This window comes from Sus scrofa, chromosome X (assembly GCF_054392235.1).
Source record: "Sus scrofa isolate SSC_HxYL_T2T_F1_AM1 chromosome X, Sscrofa_HxYL_maternal_Yorkshire_Landrace_v2.0, whole genome shotgun sequence".
In the NCBI taxonomy this organism is placed as follows: Eukaryota; Metazoa; Chordata; class Mammalia; order Artiodactyla; family Suidae; genus Sus; species Sus scrofa.
Window position 1 is genome coordinate 134,749,097 of NC_139401.1, and position 17,822 is coordinate 134,766,918.

Genomic DNA, 17,822 nt, shown 5'->3' on the forward strand with positions numbered 1-17,822 from the left:
GAACTCCGTGCGGAGGCTGGGTCCTGCCGGTCAGGCAGTGGCGCCCCCTGGGGAAGGGGGGCTCGTCCTGGGGGCCGGGCTCTCCGGGGCCCGCTGTCACCGCACCGCCCCCTCCCCGCTGCATACCTTGCCCACAGCGGAGCAGCTGGGAGGCTATTTATAAAGGCGGGTGAGATCAGCGGCCGAGGCTATAAATGCGCGGGCCGCGGCCGGGCCCCACAGGAGCAGCCGCCCGGGGCGCCGGAGCTGCGGGCCGCGCCGCCGGGATGAGCGCCAGCACGGGCGGTGGCGGCGGCGGGGACAGCGGCAGCAGCAGCAGCAGCAGGTAAGGCTCGGGCCGGGGCGCCCGGGGCCTCTGGCACCTCGTGCGCTCACGGCCCGCCCACTTCACCCCCAGCTCGCAGGCCTCCTGCGGGCCCGAGTCCTCGGGATCCGAACTAGCTCCCCCCACACCGGCGCCTCGGATGCTGCAGGGGCTGCTGGGCTCCGACGACGAGGAGCAGGAGGACCCCAAGGACTACTGCAAGGGTGAGGCCTGGCCTGGCGCGGCCCGGGGGGAGGAGGGGCCGGAGTCGGCCCGCGTGGCTGGGGGGCGGGCAGGGCCGGGCCGTCCCGGGGCAGAGGGGAAGGCGACACCCCCACCGTGCTCCAGGGGCTCCCTTCCCCAGGCGGCTACTACCCTGTGAAGATCGGGGACCTGTTCAATGGGCGGTACCACGTGGTGCGCAAGCTGGGCTGGGGCCACTTCTCCACCGTCTGGCTCTGCTGGGACATTCAGTGAGTGCCCCCTCCGCACCGCCCCCCCCCCCGCCCGCTGGGCTCAAGGCCAGCTGGGATCCCGGCTGTGGCTGGGGCCGCCACGAGGGCCCCATGGGTCCGGCCAGCAGCGGCAGCCCACGCGGCTCTGGGTGTTGCAGGCGCAAGCGCTTCGTGGCCCTCAAAGTGGTGAAGAGCGCGGGGCACTACACGGAGACAGCTGTGGATGAGATCAAGCTCCTGAAATGTGTGAGGCGCCTCCCCTGCCCACTCCCGGCTCCCCAGGAGCCGCCGGGGCCTGGCCATGTGGGTGCAAGGCCCGCCGGCTCGGCGGCTCGGCGGGCGGGCGGGCAGGGCTCCCGGAGGGCCGGCTCCAGCTGGCTCTGCGCAGTGGGAGGACCTGCCGGAGCACGAGGGCGGGGCCGGGCGGAGCCGCCGGGCAGTGGCTGGTGAGGGGCGGGTCGGAGTCATTTTGGGCCCTCGGCTTTGGCTCCAGGTGCGGGACAGTGACCCCAGTGACCCCAAAAGAGAAACCATTGTCCAGCTCATCGACGACTTCCGGATCTCAGGGGTGAACGGAGTTCGTATCCTTTGTAGGCTGAGCAGAGCCCCGGGGCAGCTTTCCCGGCTCCCAGGGCCTCGGTTTCCTGAACCGCATGACGGGGGTTCATCCCTCCAGGGACTGCCTTGCGGACCGTGTTTCCGCGCAGGGGGAGAGCCGAGAACCCAGTTGGTCGTTACCCAGGGGCATTGCTGGATTACCCACAGGTGGCAGGGGCTGGCTCCGTGAGGGTCTGTGTGCAGGCTCATTGGCACCCACGGGCCCGGCTCCCCCCGCCCAGTGCCTTTTCCCAACTGGCACAGCCGAGTGACAGGGACACTAATGACCCCGGGAAGGTGGTCGCCAGGACTTTCCAGACCCAGCTCTGCACGGCCTGAGCCTTGTGGCTCCCCGCAGCGCAGCTAAGGGGTGGGGGGGGGCAGGACCAGGGCTCCGCGTGCCCGGTGGCTGCCCTTGACTCCTGGCCCCAGATGTGTGCATGGTATTGGAGGTGCTGGGCCACCAGCTCCTCAAGTGGATCATCAAGTCCAACTACCAGGGCCTGCCCGTGCCCTGTGTGAAGAGCATCGTGAGGCAGGTGGGCAGCATGTGTCCTGCAGGACCGGCGCCCCGCCCGCGAGGCAGCCTGGGCGGGGCCGGTGGCGCTCAGGAGCGGCTCTCCCCAGGTGCTGCACGGTCTGGATTACCTGCACACCAAGTGCAAGATCATCCACACAGACATCAAGCCCGAGAACATCCTGCTGTGCGTGGGTGACGCCTACATCAGGCGCCTGGCTGCCGAAGCCACAGAGTGGCAGCAGTCAGGGGCACCGCCCCCCTCCCGCTCCACAGGTACCAAGAACCTGCAGTGGGCCGGGCCGGGGCCTGCGGGCCTCAGCTCTTGCCTGAGTCTCTGTTCCTTTCTCTCGGCCCGCGCTCTGCTGCACCCCACAGTCAGCACTGCCCCCCAGGAAGTCTTGGTAAGTTGGGCGCCCCTCTTCTCCTAGGCCTCATCTTCCCGTGTCCTGAGAGCGCACTCTCTCAGCCTCTCTGGTTCCACCCTTTCCTGCTTGTCCGCCCTCCCCAGCTGAGCGGCCCAGCTCTTTCCACGCGCCCCAAACTGCCCTGGGCAGCCGCTGGGCTTGCCACTGCCCCAGCGGAAGGAAGGATGCCGTCTAAGGCCGGGAGGGCCCAGGGGCAGCCCTGTTGGTTCCTCCCGAATCTTGAGCTCTGGCAGGTGGAAGGCGGGCGGGGAGACGGGAGGCGGGTGAGGGGCCCGAGCCAAGGGGTGGACTGGAGGGGGCGGCACCGCGTGCTGGTGTCCACGGAGCCCTGGGGCCTGCAGGCCGCGGGCAGAGGCTTGAGCTGCTCAGGGGATGGGAGACAGGAGCCTCGGAGTGACCCCGGCTCTAACAGCAGAGCGGCAAGCTGTCGAAAAACAAGAGGAAGAAGATGAGGCGCAAAAGGAAACAGCAGAAGCGGCTGCTGGAGGAGCGGCTGCGGGACCTGCAGAGGCTGGAGGCCATGGAGGCGGCAGCCCAGGCCGAGGGTGAGGGGCCCGAGGGGTGCAGAGCTGCCTGGCATGCGACGCGGGGCAGCGGCTCACACAGCACCTCCGCCCGTCTCCCCAGACTCTGGCTCGAGACTGGAGGGGGGCAGCGGCTCCACCTCCTCTTCAGGCTGTCACCCCGGGGGCGCCGGGCCCGGTCCCTCTCCGGCCTCCTCCTCCCCTGCCCCTGGGGGCGACCGCAGCCTCAGCCCCGGCTCGCAGACCTCAGGCTTCTCGGGCTCCCTCTTCTCCCCTGCATCGTGCTCCATCCTCTCGGGCTCGTCCAACCAGCGGGAGACCGGGGGCCTCCTGTCGCCCAGCAGTGAGTCGGGCAGGAGGGCGTGGGCTGGCAGGCGGGGCCGGGCGGGCCAGGCCAGCTGTCTCTCTTCCTTCTCTTGCTTCCCCAGCACCATTTGGTGCCTCCAACCTGCTGGTGAACCCCCTAGAGCCCCAAAATGCAGACAAGATCAGGATCAAGATCGCAGACCTGGGCAACGCCTGCTGGGTGGTAGGAGCTGGTGCCCTGCTGTGAGAGAGGAGGCGCAGGCCTGTTCCCGGGGCTCACCAGGAGCCTGCTCAACCAGAGCCCCGGGTGTCCCCCGCTGCCCGCGGTCCCAGGGCTGGGTCCCAGCCGGCACTGGTCCCATCTGGTCAGCAGAACCGGCCCCACGGCAGGGGGGAGGGGCTCGAGGAAGGGGCTCGCCTCAGCTTCAGGTGTCCTGGCTCGGCCCGCCCCGGACATCTGGGGACCCTGAGGCTCAGAGCGAGCTCCGCCGTGCCCCCCGGGCGTGGAGCCCACAGGACGTGGGAGACGCATGGGGGGCGGCGAGGGCAGGCCGGCCGTGGCTCCGGCCCCTCCCCAGGGCTCTCCTTGCCTCCAGCATAAGCACTTCACCGAGGACATCCAGACGCGGCAGTACCGGGCCGTGGAGGTGCTGATCGGGGCCGAGTACGGGCCCCCGGCCGACATCTGGAGCACGGCGTGCATGGTAGGCCTGGGCCGCCCCCGCCCGGGGCTGGCCCATGGCTGGCAGCCTCACCCTCTCACCCCTCCAGGCCTTCGAGCTGGCCACCGGCGACTACCTGTTTGAGCCACACTCAGGAGAAGACTACAGTCGCGACGAGGGTAGGGGCGGGCAGGCCCTGGGCGTGCCCCTGGGGCCTCCCGGGCGCCCGGCGGCCCCCCAGCCACCTCTCTGTCCACAGACCACATCGCCCACATCGTGGAGCTCCTGGGAGACATCCCCCCGGCCTTCGCCCTCTCGGGCCGCTACTCCCGCGAGTTCTTCAACCGGAGAGGTGGGCTCGGGCCGCTGATGGTCCGGGTGGGGCGGGGACCTCGGGTTCTGGAGTAGGGGAGCCATGGGGCCCTGACCCCAGGCCCCCCGGCCCGCCCCCAGGAGAGCTGCGGCACATCCACAACCTCAAGCACTGGGGCCTCTACGAGGTGCTCATGGAGAAGTACGAGTGGCCCCTGGAGCAGGCCACGCAGTTCAGCGCCTTCCTGCTGCCCATGATGGAATACATCCCCGAGAAGCGGGCCAGCGCAGCCGACTGCCTCCAGCACCCGTGGCTCAATCCCTAGGCCCCGGAGGTCCCCTGGGCAGCTTGGGGCAGGACCGCTCCCCCCCCAACGCCCAGCAGCTTCAGTGCAAGTGGGACGGTTCCCGCCACCCCGCAGAGCTGCCTTCTCCAGCGCCAACGGCGCACTTGGTCCCCGCCCCCTCGGCAGGGCGGCAGAGGCTGGGGCCAGGCCCACCTTGAAGAATCTGTTCGGCCCTCAGCCCTCAGAGAGGGTCCTCTGAATGTGTGCGGTTTCTTTTCTTAATAAAGTGTGACCCGAAACACCAGTGTCCCAGAGTAACAGAAGCACGCGGCCAAGGGCTGGGCAGAAGCGGGTTTATTCTGGGTCCACCCCCCGGGCTGGCTAGGGAGCTGGGGGTGCAAAGGGCATCTACAGAGTGGCCGGCACAGTCCCCAGGGTGGCCTAGGCCTCCACCGCCCGCCCGTTGATGATGCGGATGTGGCGAATGATGTCCTGGATGGCTTCCGACGTCGTGCCCTGGCCCCCGATGTCTGGCGTGTGCATCTGCGGAGGTGGCAGGCTTGGGCCCGCTCGGGCAGAGTCCCGGGCCCGGCCAGCCCCCGAGCCCTACCCTGCAGGGGCCCCAGGCCGCCCACGGCACCCGCACCCGGAGGGCAACGATAGCAGCTCAGGCCCAGACGTCCGACCCCACCCGGCACCACCCACCCCTCGGGGGCAGCGGGAGCCACCAGGGCACCGTTCCCAGCCCCTTGGGTGGCCTGTCGGCGCCGGTTGGGCCAGGGCCGGGCCGCTGGGGAAGAGGCAGGCGAGGGGAGAAGGGCAGGCTCACGTTTTCGTTGTCCATGGACGCCAAGACGGCCTTGCGGATGGACGTGGCGTAGGAGTGGAGCCTGAGGAGGACGAGCAGGCATCAGCGCTCGGGGCCCGGGCGCCGGTCGGCGGCCGACGGCCCGGCACCGCGAGCCACTTACTTGAGGTGGTCGAGCATCATGCAGCTTGCGAGCAGCGTCGCTGTGGGGTTGGCAATGTTCTTGTTGGCGATGCTCTTGCCTGTGTTCCTCGTAGCCTGGAAGGGGCGAGAAGAGGAGGAGACGGCAGCAAGTGTCAGAACGCCGAGCGCGGGCTGCCTCGTGAGCAGAGTCCGGAACAGGCAAACCCAGAGACGGAGACGCGGTCGGCGCCAGGGGCCGGGGCAGGGAGTGCAGAGCGACAGCCGCCAGATGTGAGGGGGGAGTTCCCGTCGTGGCAGCGCAGTGCTTAACGAATCTGACGAGGAACCATGAGGCGGCGGGTTCGATCCCTGGCCTCGCTCCGTGGGTGAAGGATCCGGCGTTGCCGTGAGCTGGGGTGTAGGTGGCAACCCAGGCTCAGATCCCGAGTTGCTGTGGCCCTGGTGTAGGCCGGCGGCTACCACTCCAATTGGACCCCTAGCCTGGGACCCTCCAGATGCCGCGGGAGCGGCTCAAGAAATGGCAAAAAGGCAAAAAGGCAAAAAAAGAAAGCAGGATGCGAGGGGCACTGCTGCAAACGTTCTGGCCTTAGATGGTGGGGCGGCCTGCGCACCTCGGAACATCCCCGAGCCCCTCAATCACACGTGTTCAGTGCGTGCCCGGAAAGTACGGAAGCTACAGCTCGAGGCGGCCCCGCCGGGAGACTCACGGTCTCGAAGACGGCGTACACGTGCCCGTAGTTGGCCCCCGCCACGAGCCCGGGGCCGCCCACCAGGCCCGCGCAGACGTTGTTGACGATGTTGCCGTAGAGGTTGGGCATCACCATGACGTCGAACTGCTGCGGCCGGGACACCAGCTGCGGGGCAAGAAGGGGACGGGCAGGAGCTCGCGCGCCGAAGCCCCGGGCACCCAGGGCGGGCGGCGCGGCCGGGCGGGGGCCGACCTGCATGGTGGTGTTGTCTACGATCATGTTCTCGAAGGTGATGTGGGGGTAACCGGCCGCCACCTCCTTGCAGCACTGGAGGAAGAGCCCATCGCCCAGCTTCCTGGCGGGGACACAGTGGGACCGTCAGCTGGGGGGACGGACGCGCAGGCCGGGTCCGAAGCCGTCAGCTGTCCCAGTCCCGCCTGCAGACGGGGCCCGACCCGCTTCCACCTCCCCCAAGTGTGCGTCGGGGCAAAGGCACAGCGGGGCGCGGGAGCTGGCAGGCTGGGCGGGGGGGGGGGGGGGGGGCGTACATGATGTTGGCCTTGTGCACAGCCGTCACTTTCTTGCGCCCCGTCTCCTGGGCCAGTTTGAAGGCGTACTCGGCGATGCGCAGGGACTTGGCCTTGGTGATGATCTTGAGGCTCTCCACCACTCCTGCCACGCTCTGGGAAGGGGCGGGGAGAGACCCGATGCCGTCCAAGCCTGCCCGGCCGCCCGAGGCTCCCCGGGGCCTGGCCCGCGCGCGCCGGCCCACCTCGTGCTCCAGGCTGCTGTACTCGCCCTCCGTGTTCTCCCGGACGATGAGGATGTCGACGTCCCTGTGCCGCGTGACGACGCCGGGCAGGCTCTTGCAGTGGATGACGTTGGCATAGAGGTCCAGGCTGGTGCTGGGGGCACAGAGAAAGAGCCGGCCAGTGCCGCGCCTCCGCGGGCGCCCCCACCCCCGCCAAGCCCCCGCCCGCGCACTTGGCTCTCACCGGAGGATGTTGTTCCGGGACTTGTGCGACGGCGGCAGGTTGTGGTTTGTTTCAATATTGCCTGCAGGACAGAAGGAAGGCAGCAGGCTGGAGAGGGGCCCGGGCCCAGCCGTACCACCAGATTCCCCTCGCCGACTCGGGGGACGCGGGCCCGAGGCGGCTCCAACGGGAGAAGACGGCTCCCCACAGCAGCAATGTTTCGTGAACACTGGACAAACTCCCGGCGTGAGCCCCGTGAGGACAGGCAGGACCGTGTCTGGGTGTCTGGGTCACGGATGGGTTACAGAGACCTAGAAGAGGCCCTGGCACATGGCGGGCACTCACTACGTCCTGAATAATGAATGAACGAGTGGACGAACACAAGTTGGCAGCGGACCGGAAGGTCTTACAGACCCCAGGCGGGGAATCGCAAGGCCAGATGCTGGGTGGCCAGAAAGTGACTGCTCAGGCCGACGACGCTGGTGGCTAGGCTGGCACCAGAAAGGTAACCTTGGCCAGGGTGAGTGCCAGACTCTGTGCTGAGGCACCATAAGAGCTCGAGCTCAGGGACAAGCAGGGTCTGCCTGGAAAAGACCACAGCTCGGCCTTGGCTGGACCCAGGGCACCAGAGCAAGGGAAGCAAGAGGCCAGCAGCCGCTGAGAGAAGGTGGGCAGAGGGTGCCACGCAGAGACCTTTCTTAGGGCTCCCCCGGGGCCGCCAACCCTCCAAGTCCCACCTCGCCTGCATGGCCTTCACCCAGAAACCTCGGGCACCCTGTAGGGGGCACGTGCCTGCCAGGGCCAGGGGCTCTACCCGGGTTCGTCTTTGCTCACTCAACTCCTCACACAGAGCAGGTGACGGGCTAGTTTGCAGAATGAGCGACGGGGACAGTTTAAGAACGTGGACCAGGAGTTCCCGTCGTGGCGCAGTGGTTAACGAATCCGACTAGGAACCATGAGGTTGCGGGTTCGGTCCCTGGCCTTGCTCAATGGGTTAAGGATCCGGTGTTGCCATGAGCTGTGGTGTAGGTTGCAGACGCGGCTCGGATCCCGCGTTGCTGTGGCTCTGGCGTAGGCCGGTGGCTACAGCTCCGATTCAACCCCTAGCCTGGGAACCTCCATATGCTGCGGGAGTGGCCCAAGAAATAGCAACAAAAACAAAAAATACAAAAAAAAAAAAAGAATGTGGACCAAACCAGGGCAGACTCAGGCAGGGTGAAATTCCTCTCTGTAACATCCAAGGCCGAGGCAGGCGGCAGAGGCTTAGAACTGCATCTCTGGGACACTGGTTTCTAGGAAAGACCCTGGGGTCAAAGCCGACTCCAGCAGAGGCAGCTGCCTCGGGAAGGAGCCGCGTGGGACGAAGCCACCACTGTTCAGGCTCCCGCAGAGCCGGGGCCACGGGCCCTCAGAATTACAGCTGCACAGGGCCCCAGGGACAAGCGTCAGCTCAGAGGAGGTGAAAGGAACTGTGCACAGTGTCCCCTCCTGGGCCACGAGCTCACCCTTTAGAGCCACACGGTTCCGACGGATGGCCATGATGGCATTCCGGATGTCCTCCTCGTCGGCGTTGGAGCTCACATGCACCTCTTCGAAGTCCACAGGCACACACGCATGCCTGGGGCAGAGCTGGGTCAGGGCAGCTGGCTCGGGCCTTCCTCCAGGAAGCCCGCCTGGACCGCCGCGTGCAGAGGCCGCTCTGCTGCTGCCCTCCCTGACCTGGCTCTGCGCCAACGGGCGGGGAGGCACGCCCGTGCCGCAATGCTCTTGGCGGGCCTGGTGCCACATCCCCGTGCTCGGGCCCTCCTGGCAGGATCGCAGGCACCAGAACCAAAGGCCCAGCCCCACGGCCCTGCCACCACTGGCTCGCTGTCCCTCTCGCCACAGAGTGCTCAGGTCCCCCCCCCCCCGTGGACCCCGTACCTGAACACAGACTTGACATGCAGCATGAGCTCCGGCCCAATGCCATCCCCCGGGATCATGGTCACCGTGTGCCGCCCCCCATACTTGGCCGACGGAGGCTAGAAGGCGGGGGAGAGCGGCCTTCGGGTCCCTTCCTCCCAGCAGCACTGAGCGGGCGCGCCCGCCCCCCGCCCCCCAGACAGGGACACGCAGGGCGCCCCCGGGTCAGGAGGCAAGCAGCGGAGCAGTCCCCGCCCCCCGCTGGACTGGGCTCAACCCCGAAGCAACGAAAGGCCCCAAACCTAACAGGCAGAACACAGAGGAATACTCACAATTGTCTGTTGCTAGAGGGGGCAGGAGGGAAGAAGACACAGGTCAGCCAAGGATGGAGGGACAAGGCTGTGCCCGCTCGGGGAGGGGGGGGGGCGCCCCAGAGGGAAAGACACACACACACACACACACACACACACACACACACGCATCCAGCTGTACACACGCGCCTCCGCACACAGATGGTGCACATGGATGTACACATGCACACGTGCACACGCACGCTTGGGCAAGTACTCACAGAGAAGCTCCTCCGGGGGGCCTCGTGGGCACCTAGAACCTGGCAAAGAACCCAGATGCCAGAGGCTGTTGTCTAGCGCCGAGAGTCCACTCCGCGAGGGCCCGCAGGGCGGGGCGTCCCCACGGCGGCCCGCGCACCCGCCTCGGCCTCACCCGTGCGCCTCTGTCCAGGGTGGCCGTCAGGGCCCCGCGGAAGGCCCTCACCACCCGTGCTGCCTCCTTCGGGCCCACGATCAGTTTCTTTTAAAACCGTTTGCGTCTCCCTCCCCACCTTTTGTTGTTTCTGGCCTTTTTCAGCCAATGATTCCTGCTCGGTGCCATCCCTGACTTGGAGAAGTTGGCACACTAAACGTGGTGCGAGGAGGAAGTCATGATAACAGAGGGCTGTCACCATCGTCATGTGACCACTTTTTTTTAATGGCCACACCCGCAGCAGCACAGGGAAGTTCCCGGCCAGGGATCGAAGCTGAGGCGAGCTGCAACCTATGCCACAGCTGCTGCAACACTGGATCCTTGAACCCACACCTCTGCAGCAACTCGAGCAGCTGCAGTCGGATTGTTAACCCCCTGCGCCACTGTGGGAATTCTCATTTTACCACTTAAAAAAGAAAAAATCATGTTTCCTTATTACAAAAGCAGCATATGGTCAGAACATGGAGAAAATCCAGAATGTAGAAAAAGAAGAAAAAAGACAGCCCCCAGCCCCCAGACATAAGCACTGTGGGCACAGTGGGGAAGAGCCCTGGAGAAGCAGAAAAATCCAACCCTTTTTAGAAGAACGGCAGACACCAACCTTTTGGAAGGTTTTTTCTTTTTTCTGGCTGTACCTGTGGCATACAGAAGGTTCTGCCAGGGATCAAATGTGAGCCGTGCCCGAAGAATACACCAGATCCTTAACCCACCATGCAGGGCCAGGGATCAAACCGGCAACGCCATACATACAAGCCAGATCCTTAACCCGCTGCGCTGCAGCGGGAATTCCCAGGTGTTCATCAAGGGTTCATAAAGGTTTGCAGAACCGCTCCGTAGCCTACATGGATGACACATGTCTCCAAAACAGGCGTGTTTAGTTGCACTGCCACGCCCGACAGCTCCGGAGCAAAAGTCACCGGAGCCAAATGGGATGGGTGCTCGGAGTGACCCATCTGGAGTCCCCACACTTTCCTGGAGGAAGAAGCCCAGGTCCCAGGTCGCACCACAGGGGGGTTACAGGCTCGAACACTTTCCTCTGTTGCGCCCCACCTGGGTGCCCCTCAATCCAAAGAGGCAGAGCCCAAGCCCTCCTGCTCACTGGGGGATGGCCTGCCACAGGCCGGCTGGGGCAGCAGCAGGGCATTCCAGCCAACGGCAGCGCCACGGTGGCCATTTCCCAAAGAGCCGCGCCTTCCTGCTGGAAGCCGAGAAAGCTCAGGCAGCGGCTGAGGGCTGTCTCACCTGGGTCTCCCTGGCTGGTGGTCACAAGGTGCCTACCTGCACAGAGCTCTGGAGGCACAGTGGCCAGGGCGTGGGTGACTAATAGGACAAGAGGCCCCGGAGGCTCATCCATGGGGTCCCTGGACCAGCCAGAGGTATACTTGGGGCTTTTCTGTTCTCCTTCTAGCAACTGTCAGTGTCTGGATTCTTCTTATTTGTAAGCTCTCAATACAAACTTGCAGAAGGTGGCTTACGCTGCCCTTCCTGCAGGAAGCCTTCCCTGATGCCTTACACCTGCCAAGTGGTTGGTCCCCCGGGCTCCCAAAGCTTTACCTAACCTAACCCTAACCCTCCTCCCCACCCATAATCTCCTTAGGTTATTGCTGCCTTGCTCCCTCTCTAACCCCGAAGCCCCTCAGAGTGGATGCCATGTCTGTGTGGTCCCCTACTGTCACCCCAAGACCCAGCAGAAAACCTGGCCCAGAGCTGGGACACAAGGACCACTTCCTGAAGGAACGAGCACCCCAGAAGATGAAGGAAGATATGGCGGCTCCGAAGCTGGCGAGACCTTGATCCAAATCCACCGTCTCCTACCCTTGGCGGCAAACAGCTTAATCTTGAGCCCCCCGCCCAGACCTGCCATCCACAGAACAGAGGCGCCGACTTCATCTCACTGCTGGAGGAAGCACGAAGCCAGGAGAGGTTTGCAGGCTGTTCAGGCCCCAGGAGGCACACGGGGCTGTGCAAAAGCACACCTCTCCTCCTCACCCTACCAGGCCAATGTTTAAGGCTGGTGTCCAATGAGGATGCTGGGCGGGCCCCTGCAGCTCCCAGCAGCAATCCCTCCTGGGTTTCGGCCCTCTGAAATCCACTGGCACTGCGCAGGTAACTCGGCCGGGGCGGTGAGCCAGCACTCGCACTGGGCCTGGCTCAGCATCTGGGCAACAACCCCCCACCAGACTTTGGATCCCATCACCACCACCAGGGCTGAACCTCTCCCTCAGCTGATCCCAATGCTAGGTGTTCCCTCCAGCCTTGGCGAAAGGCCCCGAGAGCTCTCGGGACAGCAACTTCCCTGAGCTCTGCTCTGGACAGATGCAGGCATCTTCCTTCAGGGGGTTACAAAGAGTCTGTGAAACTACACATCCAAGGAGCCCAGTATGAGGCAGGATGGGATATATGCATTGGTCTCCGGCTTGTTCATCAAGCAGGAGGACGGACAGTTAGTCCTCGTCCTTTGATGGTGCCACGCAAAGTCCAGAACGGTATGTGTGCCAACCGAAGGGCTCCCACAGCCCACGTCTTAGTGAGGTTTCTCTCTTGTTGGATCTAGGACCAATGGTGGCTGCATGTTTTCCCACAAGGTCCAGTCCAAGTTAGTGGGATCAAAGATCTGGACTTCATCTCTAAAGGGCCCCATGCCCGGGACAACCAGTCTCAAGGCAAGGCATTGCCCAGCTAGCAAGCATTCCCTGCAGTCCGTTTTCATCCCAAGACCAACACAAACCTACACACAGGGAAGGTCGGGGAAGAGACAAAAGTCCTCGCCAAGATCCTGCAGGACCCAAGCTGCCAGAGCTGTAGGACCTCTGGAGAGCCGCTCGCTTGCAAGCGGGAGAAGTCAGCATTTAAACGCCATTCAATAAAGCAAAAGCTGTTACGGGGCTCAGAGAGGGTAAGCAGGCAGGAGCTATGTGCGCAAGGGGTGTCAGCGAAGTCACAGAGTTCTGGAAGGTCAGAGTTGGCTAGATCCTTTGAGACAGCGGGGAAACTGGGGCCCAGAGAGCGCATCCCTGCTGTACCTCAGGGCCAGTCCTAACTCGCTGATGCTTCAAATGGCTTCCAACACGCCCAGGGACTAAATTAACCTCACTCACGTGTATAATGAGAGAAGAATCAGACCTGAATAACCAAGATTCTAAACGGAGAAAGACGGAAGACAAGCCCTCGCGGCCTCCCAACCCGCCAGCTTCAGGAATCCTAGCTCCTTCCCATTCCAGGCGCCTGCATGGGGGGAAGCCTCCAGTGTACCGGCAAAGTCCGATTCGCCACCTGCGCTGGGACAGGTGGCAAAGCGATCCGCTAGAGAGAAACTCGAGGAGGAAGGGCGGCCTGGAACGGATTCCCAAGAGGGCCAATGCAAGGCGGGCCGGGACACGTGACCGCCTCGGGCGAGATTCCACAAGGACACTAGGGAGGTGACACTCTGCCCGCCGCAGCCACTCAACCCGCGAGTCCGGGCCCCCCACCCCGCCGCAAGATGCAGACCCCTGGGGGAGCCAGACCAGGGCCAGCTTGGGCTAACCTAGTCACTGACAGCCGAAGTGGCCAATCAACGTCGGTCCGCACCACTCTCCCCTCCTCTCGCGGGGCCTGTGGCCAATGGGGCTCCAGGACGCTCTGAGAGCCGCGGCTGCCGGACCTGCCTAGCGGAGATGCAAGCACCCCCCTCGGCGAGGGCCGCGGCTTCCCCCGTGGCCCGCTCCCTCTTCTCACCTCCCAGGGACGGCAGAGGAGGGCTGGCCTGAGCACTGCCTTCGCCGCGCCGCCTGCAGCCGTCGCCACCTTCAGCGCCATGACAGAAAGTGAGAACCGCAGCAGGTCTCGACCCTCAAATGCCACTCTCGCGAGAGTTCACCGGAGCGCGCGCTCCGGGGAGTGGGCGTGGGCCCGGCCGAGCGCACGCACGCGACCGCGCCGGTTCCCACGCCCTCTTCCGGCTCCGACTGCGCGGCTGTGGCCGCCATTTTGCGGGGGCGGCCCGCCGGGCCCCGGGTCCGGGGAGGGGACACGTCAGTGCCGCCAGTGACGTCACCGGCCCGCCGGCGCCAGATTGGCTGCTGCGGTCGCTTACGCGTCGCGCTTCCTCGTCTGCTCCTCGTGTTCAGGGGAGTCGCTCTCTTTTTTCCTCGGCAGAGAAGAGGCGATGGCGGCGCTGGCATCTCTCGGCGCCCTGGCGCTACTCCTGCTGTCCGGCCTCTCCTGCTGCTCAGGTAGCGGCCTGGCCGGGGCTCGTTTCTGGCGAGCCTCTCTCCCACGACTGGTGGTGCGTCGGGGGAGGACGGGTGCGGGCGAAGCGGGGGTCTGGGCCTTCTTCCTCCGAGAGGCAGGTGGTCTCTGGTCGCGGCGGCCGGGGCCACTACGCGCTCCTGCCGTACACGTTTGTCCAGCAGCCAGGCTGCTGGAAGAAACAGCCAGATCTTTCCCCTGTCTGCTCCCGCGAGGAAGAGTCCCAGAGCCTCTCCCGTGCGCCTGGCCCCAGCTCCAGCAGGGAAAGTGACACACGTCCCTGCTCCCACTTCCAAAGCTCCTGGTCCCGAAGGGGGGTCGAACTGGAGCAAAGCTCTGCAGCGCGGGGTGATCGGACCGAGAAACTGGGCTGGTGGAGAGGAACCACCTGAGCCGGTGCGGTGGGGCCAGGCCTCCTCAGGAAGGGAGCGCTGAGTGACGAGAGGGGGCAGGGACGGTCCAGGCAGAGGGGCCGAGAGTGCGGGCGAGTTCGAAAGGAACTGAAGAGGGAAAGATGAGCCGGCCTAGGGTGCCGGGCCAGACGGCGTTTATTTTCTTCCCTTGGCCTTGATGTATCCTTATAGGGCTCTTCAGCAGAGCTGAAGCACAGTCACATGGATTAACATGCTTGGGAGATTAACACTTAGTGGCAGGGTTGAGCTCAGACTGGAGTCCAGAAGTGTGTAGAGCAGGAGGTCTTTGCAGGAGCCCCCACTGGGCCTCGGGGCCTGCAATGGGTCAGGGCCACTTTTGTGCATTTATCATACCTGCCCTAGTTCAGGCCAGCACCCTTGGTGCCCGGAGTGTCTAACCAGCCTAAGTGGCCTCACTGCCTGCTCTCTTCTCATGTGCTCATCGGGAATTCCCACGCCATGGCCAGTGATACCTGGAGAGGACAAACCTGACTCTAAAACCCCTTGGTGCTCCATCGTGTCCTTAGGGAAAAGCTTAGCAAAGCAGAGAAGGATCTGTGAGCTGGGGCTCCTGAGAGCCACCTGCCCATGTCCCCAGGCATCTTCCTCCTACCATTCCAGACCCATAGCCTCCTGCCTCGGCCAAAGTCATGGCCCTGCCTGGACACCACACTCCAGCAGTTGGCGCCTTGTGGCTTAGATGGCGCCTCTCCTTCCTTGCGGCCTCTAGCAGCGTGGCCGTGGCTAAGGCAGGATCTTTTCTCTCTGGGCAGCCCTGTTCAAGGGGACACGCCGTACCTCTGGATCCAGAACCTCTCCCATTTCCTTTCTTTGGGAAATGCCAGGGCCGTCTCGGTCTTCTGACAGTGTCTGGGGGCAGAGACTTCATTTTGGAAGCCCCCCCGTGTTGCCAGCAGCACCGTGCTGTGTGGCTGCCGAGACACACTCAGTCAACTGTCCAGGGCCATGCGTGACTCTGAATTGAGGTCAGCCTGGCCCCCGGGCTTCTGGGGTGCCCCAGGCCAGGGCAGGCTGCAGCCCTAAACTGTTGCATGGCTTCCCTGTCTAAGTCCAAGCACAGAACTGTGCAGTAAATCCTTGCGGCACGCCCCCCCCCCACACACACCCCTGCTCTTCGTCCCTCCCGCTGAGGTTCCACCTGTACAAAGCCTTCCCATCCCCTGTGCCCCGCCCCCCTTCAGGGCCCTCCCACCCCTCTTTGCCACTGCATTTCTGACTCATCGGTTGGGTCTGTCACCCAGACCCTACCCGGCAGGGCGCCAGGGGCCCTTGCTGTTCTTCGCTGATGAGGTCTGGGAAGTGGGGCTAGGGTGGCCCCTTCTGCCCCCAGGCCCAGCGCGCACAAGCCGGGCCTTACCAGGCCCCTCTGCCTCCTCCCCACAGCAGAGGCCTGTGTGGAGCCCCAGATCACGCCCTCGTACTATACCACCTCGGACGCCGTCATCTCCACAGAGACCGTGTTCATCGTGGAACTCTCCGTGACGTGCAAGAACAGGGTCCAGGTGAGGCACGGGAGGCCAGCCCGGAGGCGGCCGGGGTGGAAGGAGAGCCGTGCGGCCAGAGCGAGAAGCAGCGTTTCCATTCTCAGCTGCAGGAGAGAGCAGGGCACAGTGATGCCAGGTTAGCAGCTGTTTGAAGAGCATTCTCCCGGAGTTCCCACGGTGGCTCAGCAGAAACAAGCCGACTGATCGCTCTGAGGCCCCGGGTTCCATCCCCGGCCTCGCTCAGTGGGTTAAGGATATGGCGTTGCTGTGTGGGTCGCAGACGCAGCTCGAATCCACGTTGATAGGGCTGTGGTGTAGGCCGGTGGCTACAGCTCCAAGTCGACTCCTATCCTGGGAACTTCCTATCCTGGGAACTTCCAACTCCTATCCTGGGAACTTCCGTGTGCCGCGGGTGTGGCCCTAAACACAAAAACATTCTCCTGACCTGCCTGGTCTGCTTGGCCTCCGTGCAGCGCTGTGGGTGACACCTGGAGGTACATGGGGGAGAAACAGCCAGGGGTCCGTGTCTCAGGCTCCTGCATCCCGTTTCTGGTTGCTCTTTGCCAAGGCCTGAGCAGCCCTGGCCTTGGCCCTTGGTCTTAACCTGCATCGGAAAGACCTAAAGGAGGACGAGGGGCCTTTCTAGGTACATTCCTGAGGCAACTCGTTGGGTGCCTCCTACCCCAATACCCTCCTCCAGCCTCAGGAAGAATGAGGCCGCTTCCATCATCCTGGTCTGTTGGCAGTTCACAGGCCTGCCGTGGGTTAGGGAGGCCGGGCTGCTGGTGGCGGTGGTCCCCGCATGGGGAAGACGGACGCAGATGGGTGGGGACAGCGTCCACGGGCGTTGGCATCCTAGCGCCAGGGGGCCCACCGCCATGGGTCTGGATGGTGCCCCTGCCAGATGCGCTGCCATCCGTCCCTGACGGCCCAGCGGCCTGCTTATCCAGAGGGGGGCAAGGATGATTTTCCCTTTTGTCCCCTCCCGCAGAACATGGCTCTTTATGCTGACGTCAGTGGTAAACAGTTTCCTGTCACCCGGGGCCAAGACGTGGGGCGTTATCAGGTAGGGATGCTGTGGTTGTCACTTGGGGAGGAGGCCACCCGCTCTCGGGTGTGGCTTGAAGCCCTGAGGCGGCCCCGCCAGGCAGGGCTGGGATCTTTGACCACATGGGCAGGGAGCGGCTTTGCGCTCTGCCCACCCTGCTGGATGCACCCACCGCAGGTGTCCTGGAGCCTGGACCACAAGAGCGCACATGCGGGCACCTACGAGGTCAGGTTCTTCGATGAGGAGTCCTACAGCCTCCTGAGGAAGGTGAGGGGCACCACCCTGCTTCCCGAGCTCTGGGTCTTGGGGGCGTCGCCGTCAGGAGCAGGATGGCGGGGCGGGTGCCTCCTGCCTGCTTGGCCTGCCTGGCCCTGTGCCGTCTTTCTTCCTCCGCGACGCTGGCTAGTGTTCCTGCCCCCCCTTCCCACCCATGCCCCCCCGCATTGCCCCCTGACCCCCGCCCCTCCCTCACAGGCTCAGAGAAATAACGAGGACGTTTCCGTCATCCCGCCTCTGTTCACAGTCAGCGTGGACCATCGGGTGAGTGGCCCGGAGAGGCTGGCCTGGCCCAGGGCCGGCAGGGAGCATGGGGCAAGCCTCACCTTTGGGGGGCGCCGAGGGCTGGGCGCAGCTGCCCCGGCCATCTTCGCACCCCCTCACCCGTCCCTCCCCTGAGAACTGACTCTTGGGTCTCCCTTCTTGCAGGGCACTTGGAACGGGCCCTGGGTCTCCACAGAGGTCCTGGCCGCAGCCATTGGCCTGGTGATCTACTACCTGGCCTTCAGTGCCAAGAGCCACATCCAGGCCTGAGGGTGCTGCCCCCGGATCCCCGGCTTCTTTCAATAAAGAGTTACTGGCTACGCCGAGCACTGGGGCTGTGTTACACGCATGGGCCAAGCTGGGCGGCCAGCACCCCTCCGCCGCCTGGATGGCGCAGGCACTGGGCGGGGACGGG

General features: G+C 64.6%; 3 protein-coding genes across 15 annotated transcripts; 2 read left to right on the plus strand and 1 right to left on the minus strand.

The window, feature by feature from the left end:
- Positions 1 to 179: 179 nt before the first annotated feature.
- SRPK3 (SRSF protein kinase 3) lies at positions 180 to 4,691 on the plus strand. 9 transcript variants are annotated; one of them, XM_005673981.3, is made up of 15 exons: positions 180 to 325; positions 398 to 528; positions 669 to 777; positions 918 to 1,005; positions 1,253 to 1,340; positions 1,789 to 1,895; positions 1,984 to 2,149; positions 2,252 to 2,277; positions 2,714 to 2,846; positions 2,929 to 3,168; positions 3,254 to 3,354; positions 3,728 to 3,835; positions 3,903 to 3,972; positions 4,053 to 4,145; positions 4,247 to 4,691. In XM_005673981.3, the coding sequence occupies exons 1-15, from the start codon at positions 195 to 197 to the stop codon at positions 4,429 to 4,431; spliced, it is 1,776 nt and encodes a 591-aa protein (XP_005674038.2). In that variant the 5' UTR covers positions 180 to 194; the 3' UTR covers positions 4,432 to 4,691.
- A 37-nt stretch (positions 4,692 to 4,728) lies between these two features.
- On the minus strand, positions 4,729 to 13,671 carry IDH3G (isocitrate dehydrogenase (NAD(+)) 3 non-catalytic subunit gamma). 4 transcript variants are annotated; one of them, NM_001444896.1, is given in 13 exon segments: positions 4,729 to 4,935; positions 5,222 to 5,282; positions 5,364 to 5,458; positions 6,052 to 6,198; positions 6,286 to 6,388; positions 6,582 to 6,715; positions 6,806 to 6,938; positions 7,029 to 7,089; positions 8,513 to 8,625; positions 8,931 to 9,028; positions 9,242 to 9,253; positions 9,481 to 9,519; positions 13,389 to 13,671. In NM_001444896.1, coding segments are annotated over 13 exon segments (1,179 nt in total). In that variant the 5' UTR covers positions 13,470 to 13,671; the 3' UTR covers positions 4,729 to 4,833.
- Positions 13,672 to 13,787: 116 nt separating this feature from the next.
- On the plus strand, positions 13,788 to 17,733 carry SSR4 (signal sequence receptor subunit 4). Of its 2 annotated transcripts, none has more exons than XM_003135482.6 (6): positions 13,788 to 13,885; positions 15,719 to 15,837; positions 16,811 to 16,885; positions 17,045 to 17,134; positions 17,342 to 17,407; positions 17,573 to 17,733. In XM_003135482.6, the coding sequence occupies exons 1-6, from the start codon at positions 13,819 to 13,821 to the stop codon at positions 17,675 to 17,677; spliced, it is 522 nt and encodes a 173-aa protein (XP_003135530.1). In that variant the 5' UTR covers positions 13,788 to 13,818; the 3' UTR covers positions 17,678 to 17,733. The 2 variants fall into 2 exon arrangements, with proteins under 2 accessions (XP_003135530.1, XP_005674066.1); XM_005674009.4 differs by having other exon boundaries at positions 15,722 to 15,837.
- Positions 17,734 to 17,822: the final 89 nt, after the last annotated feature.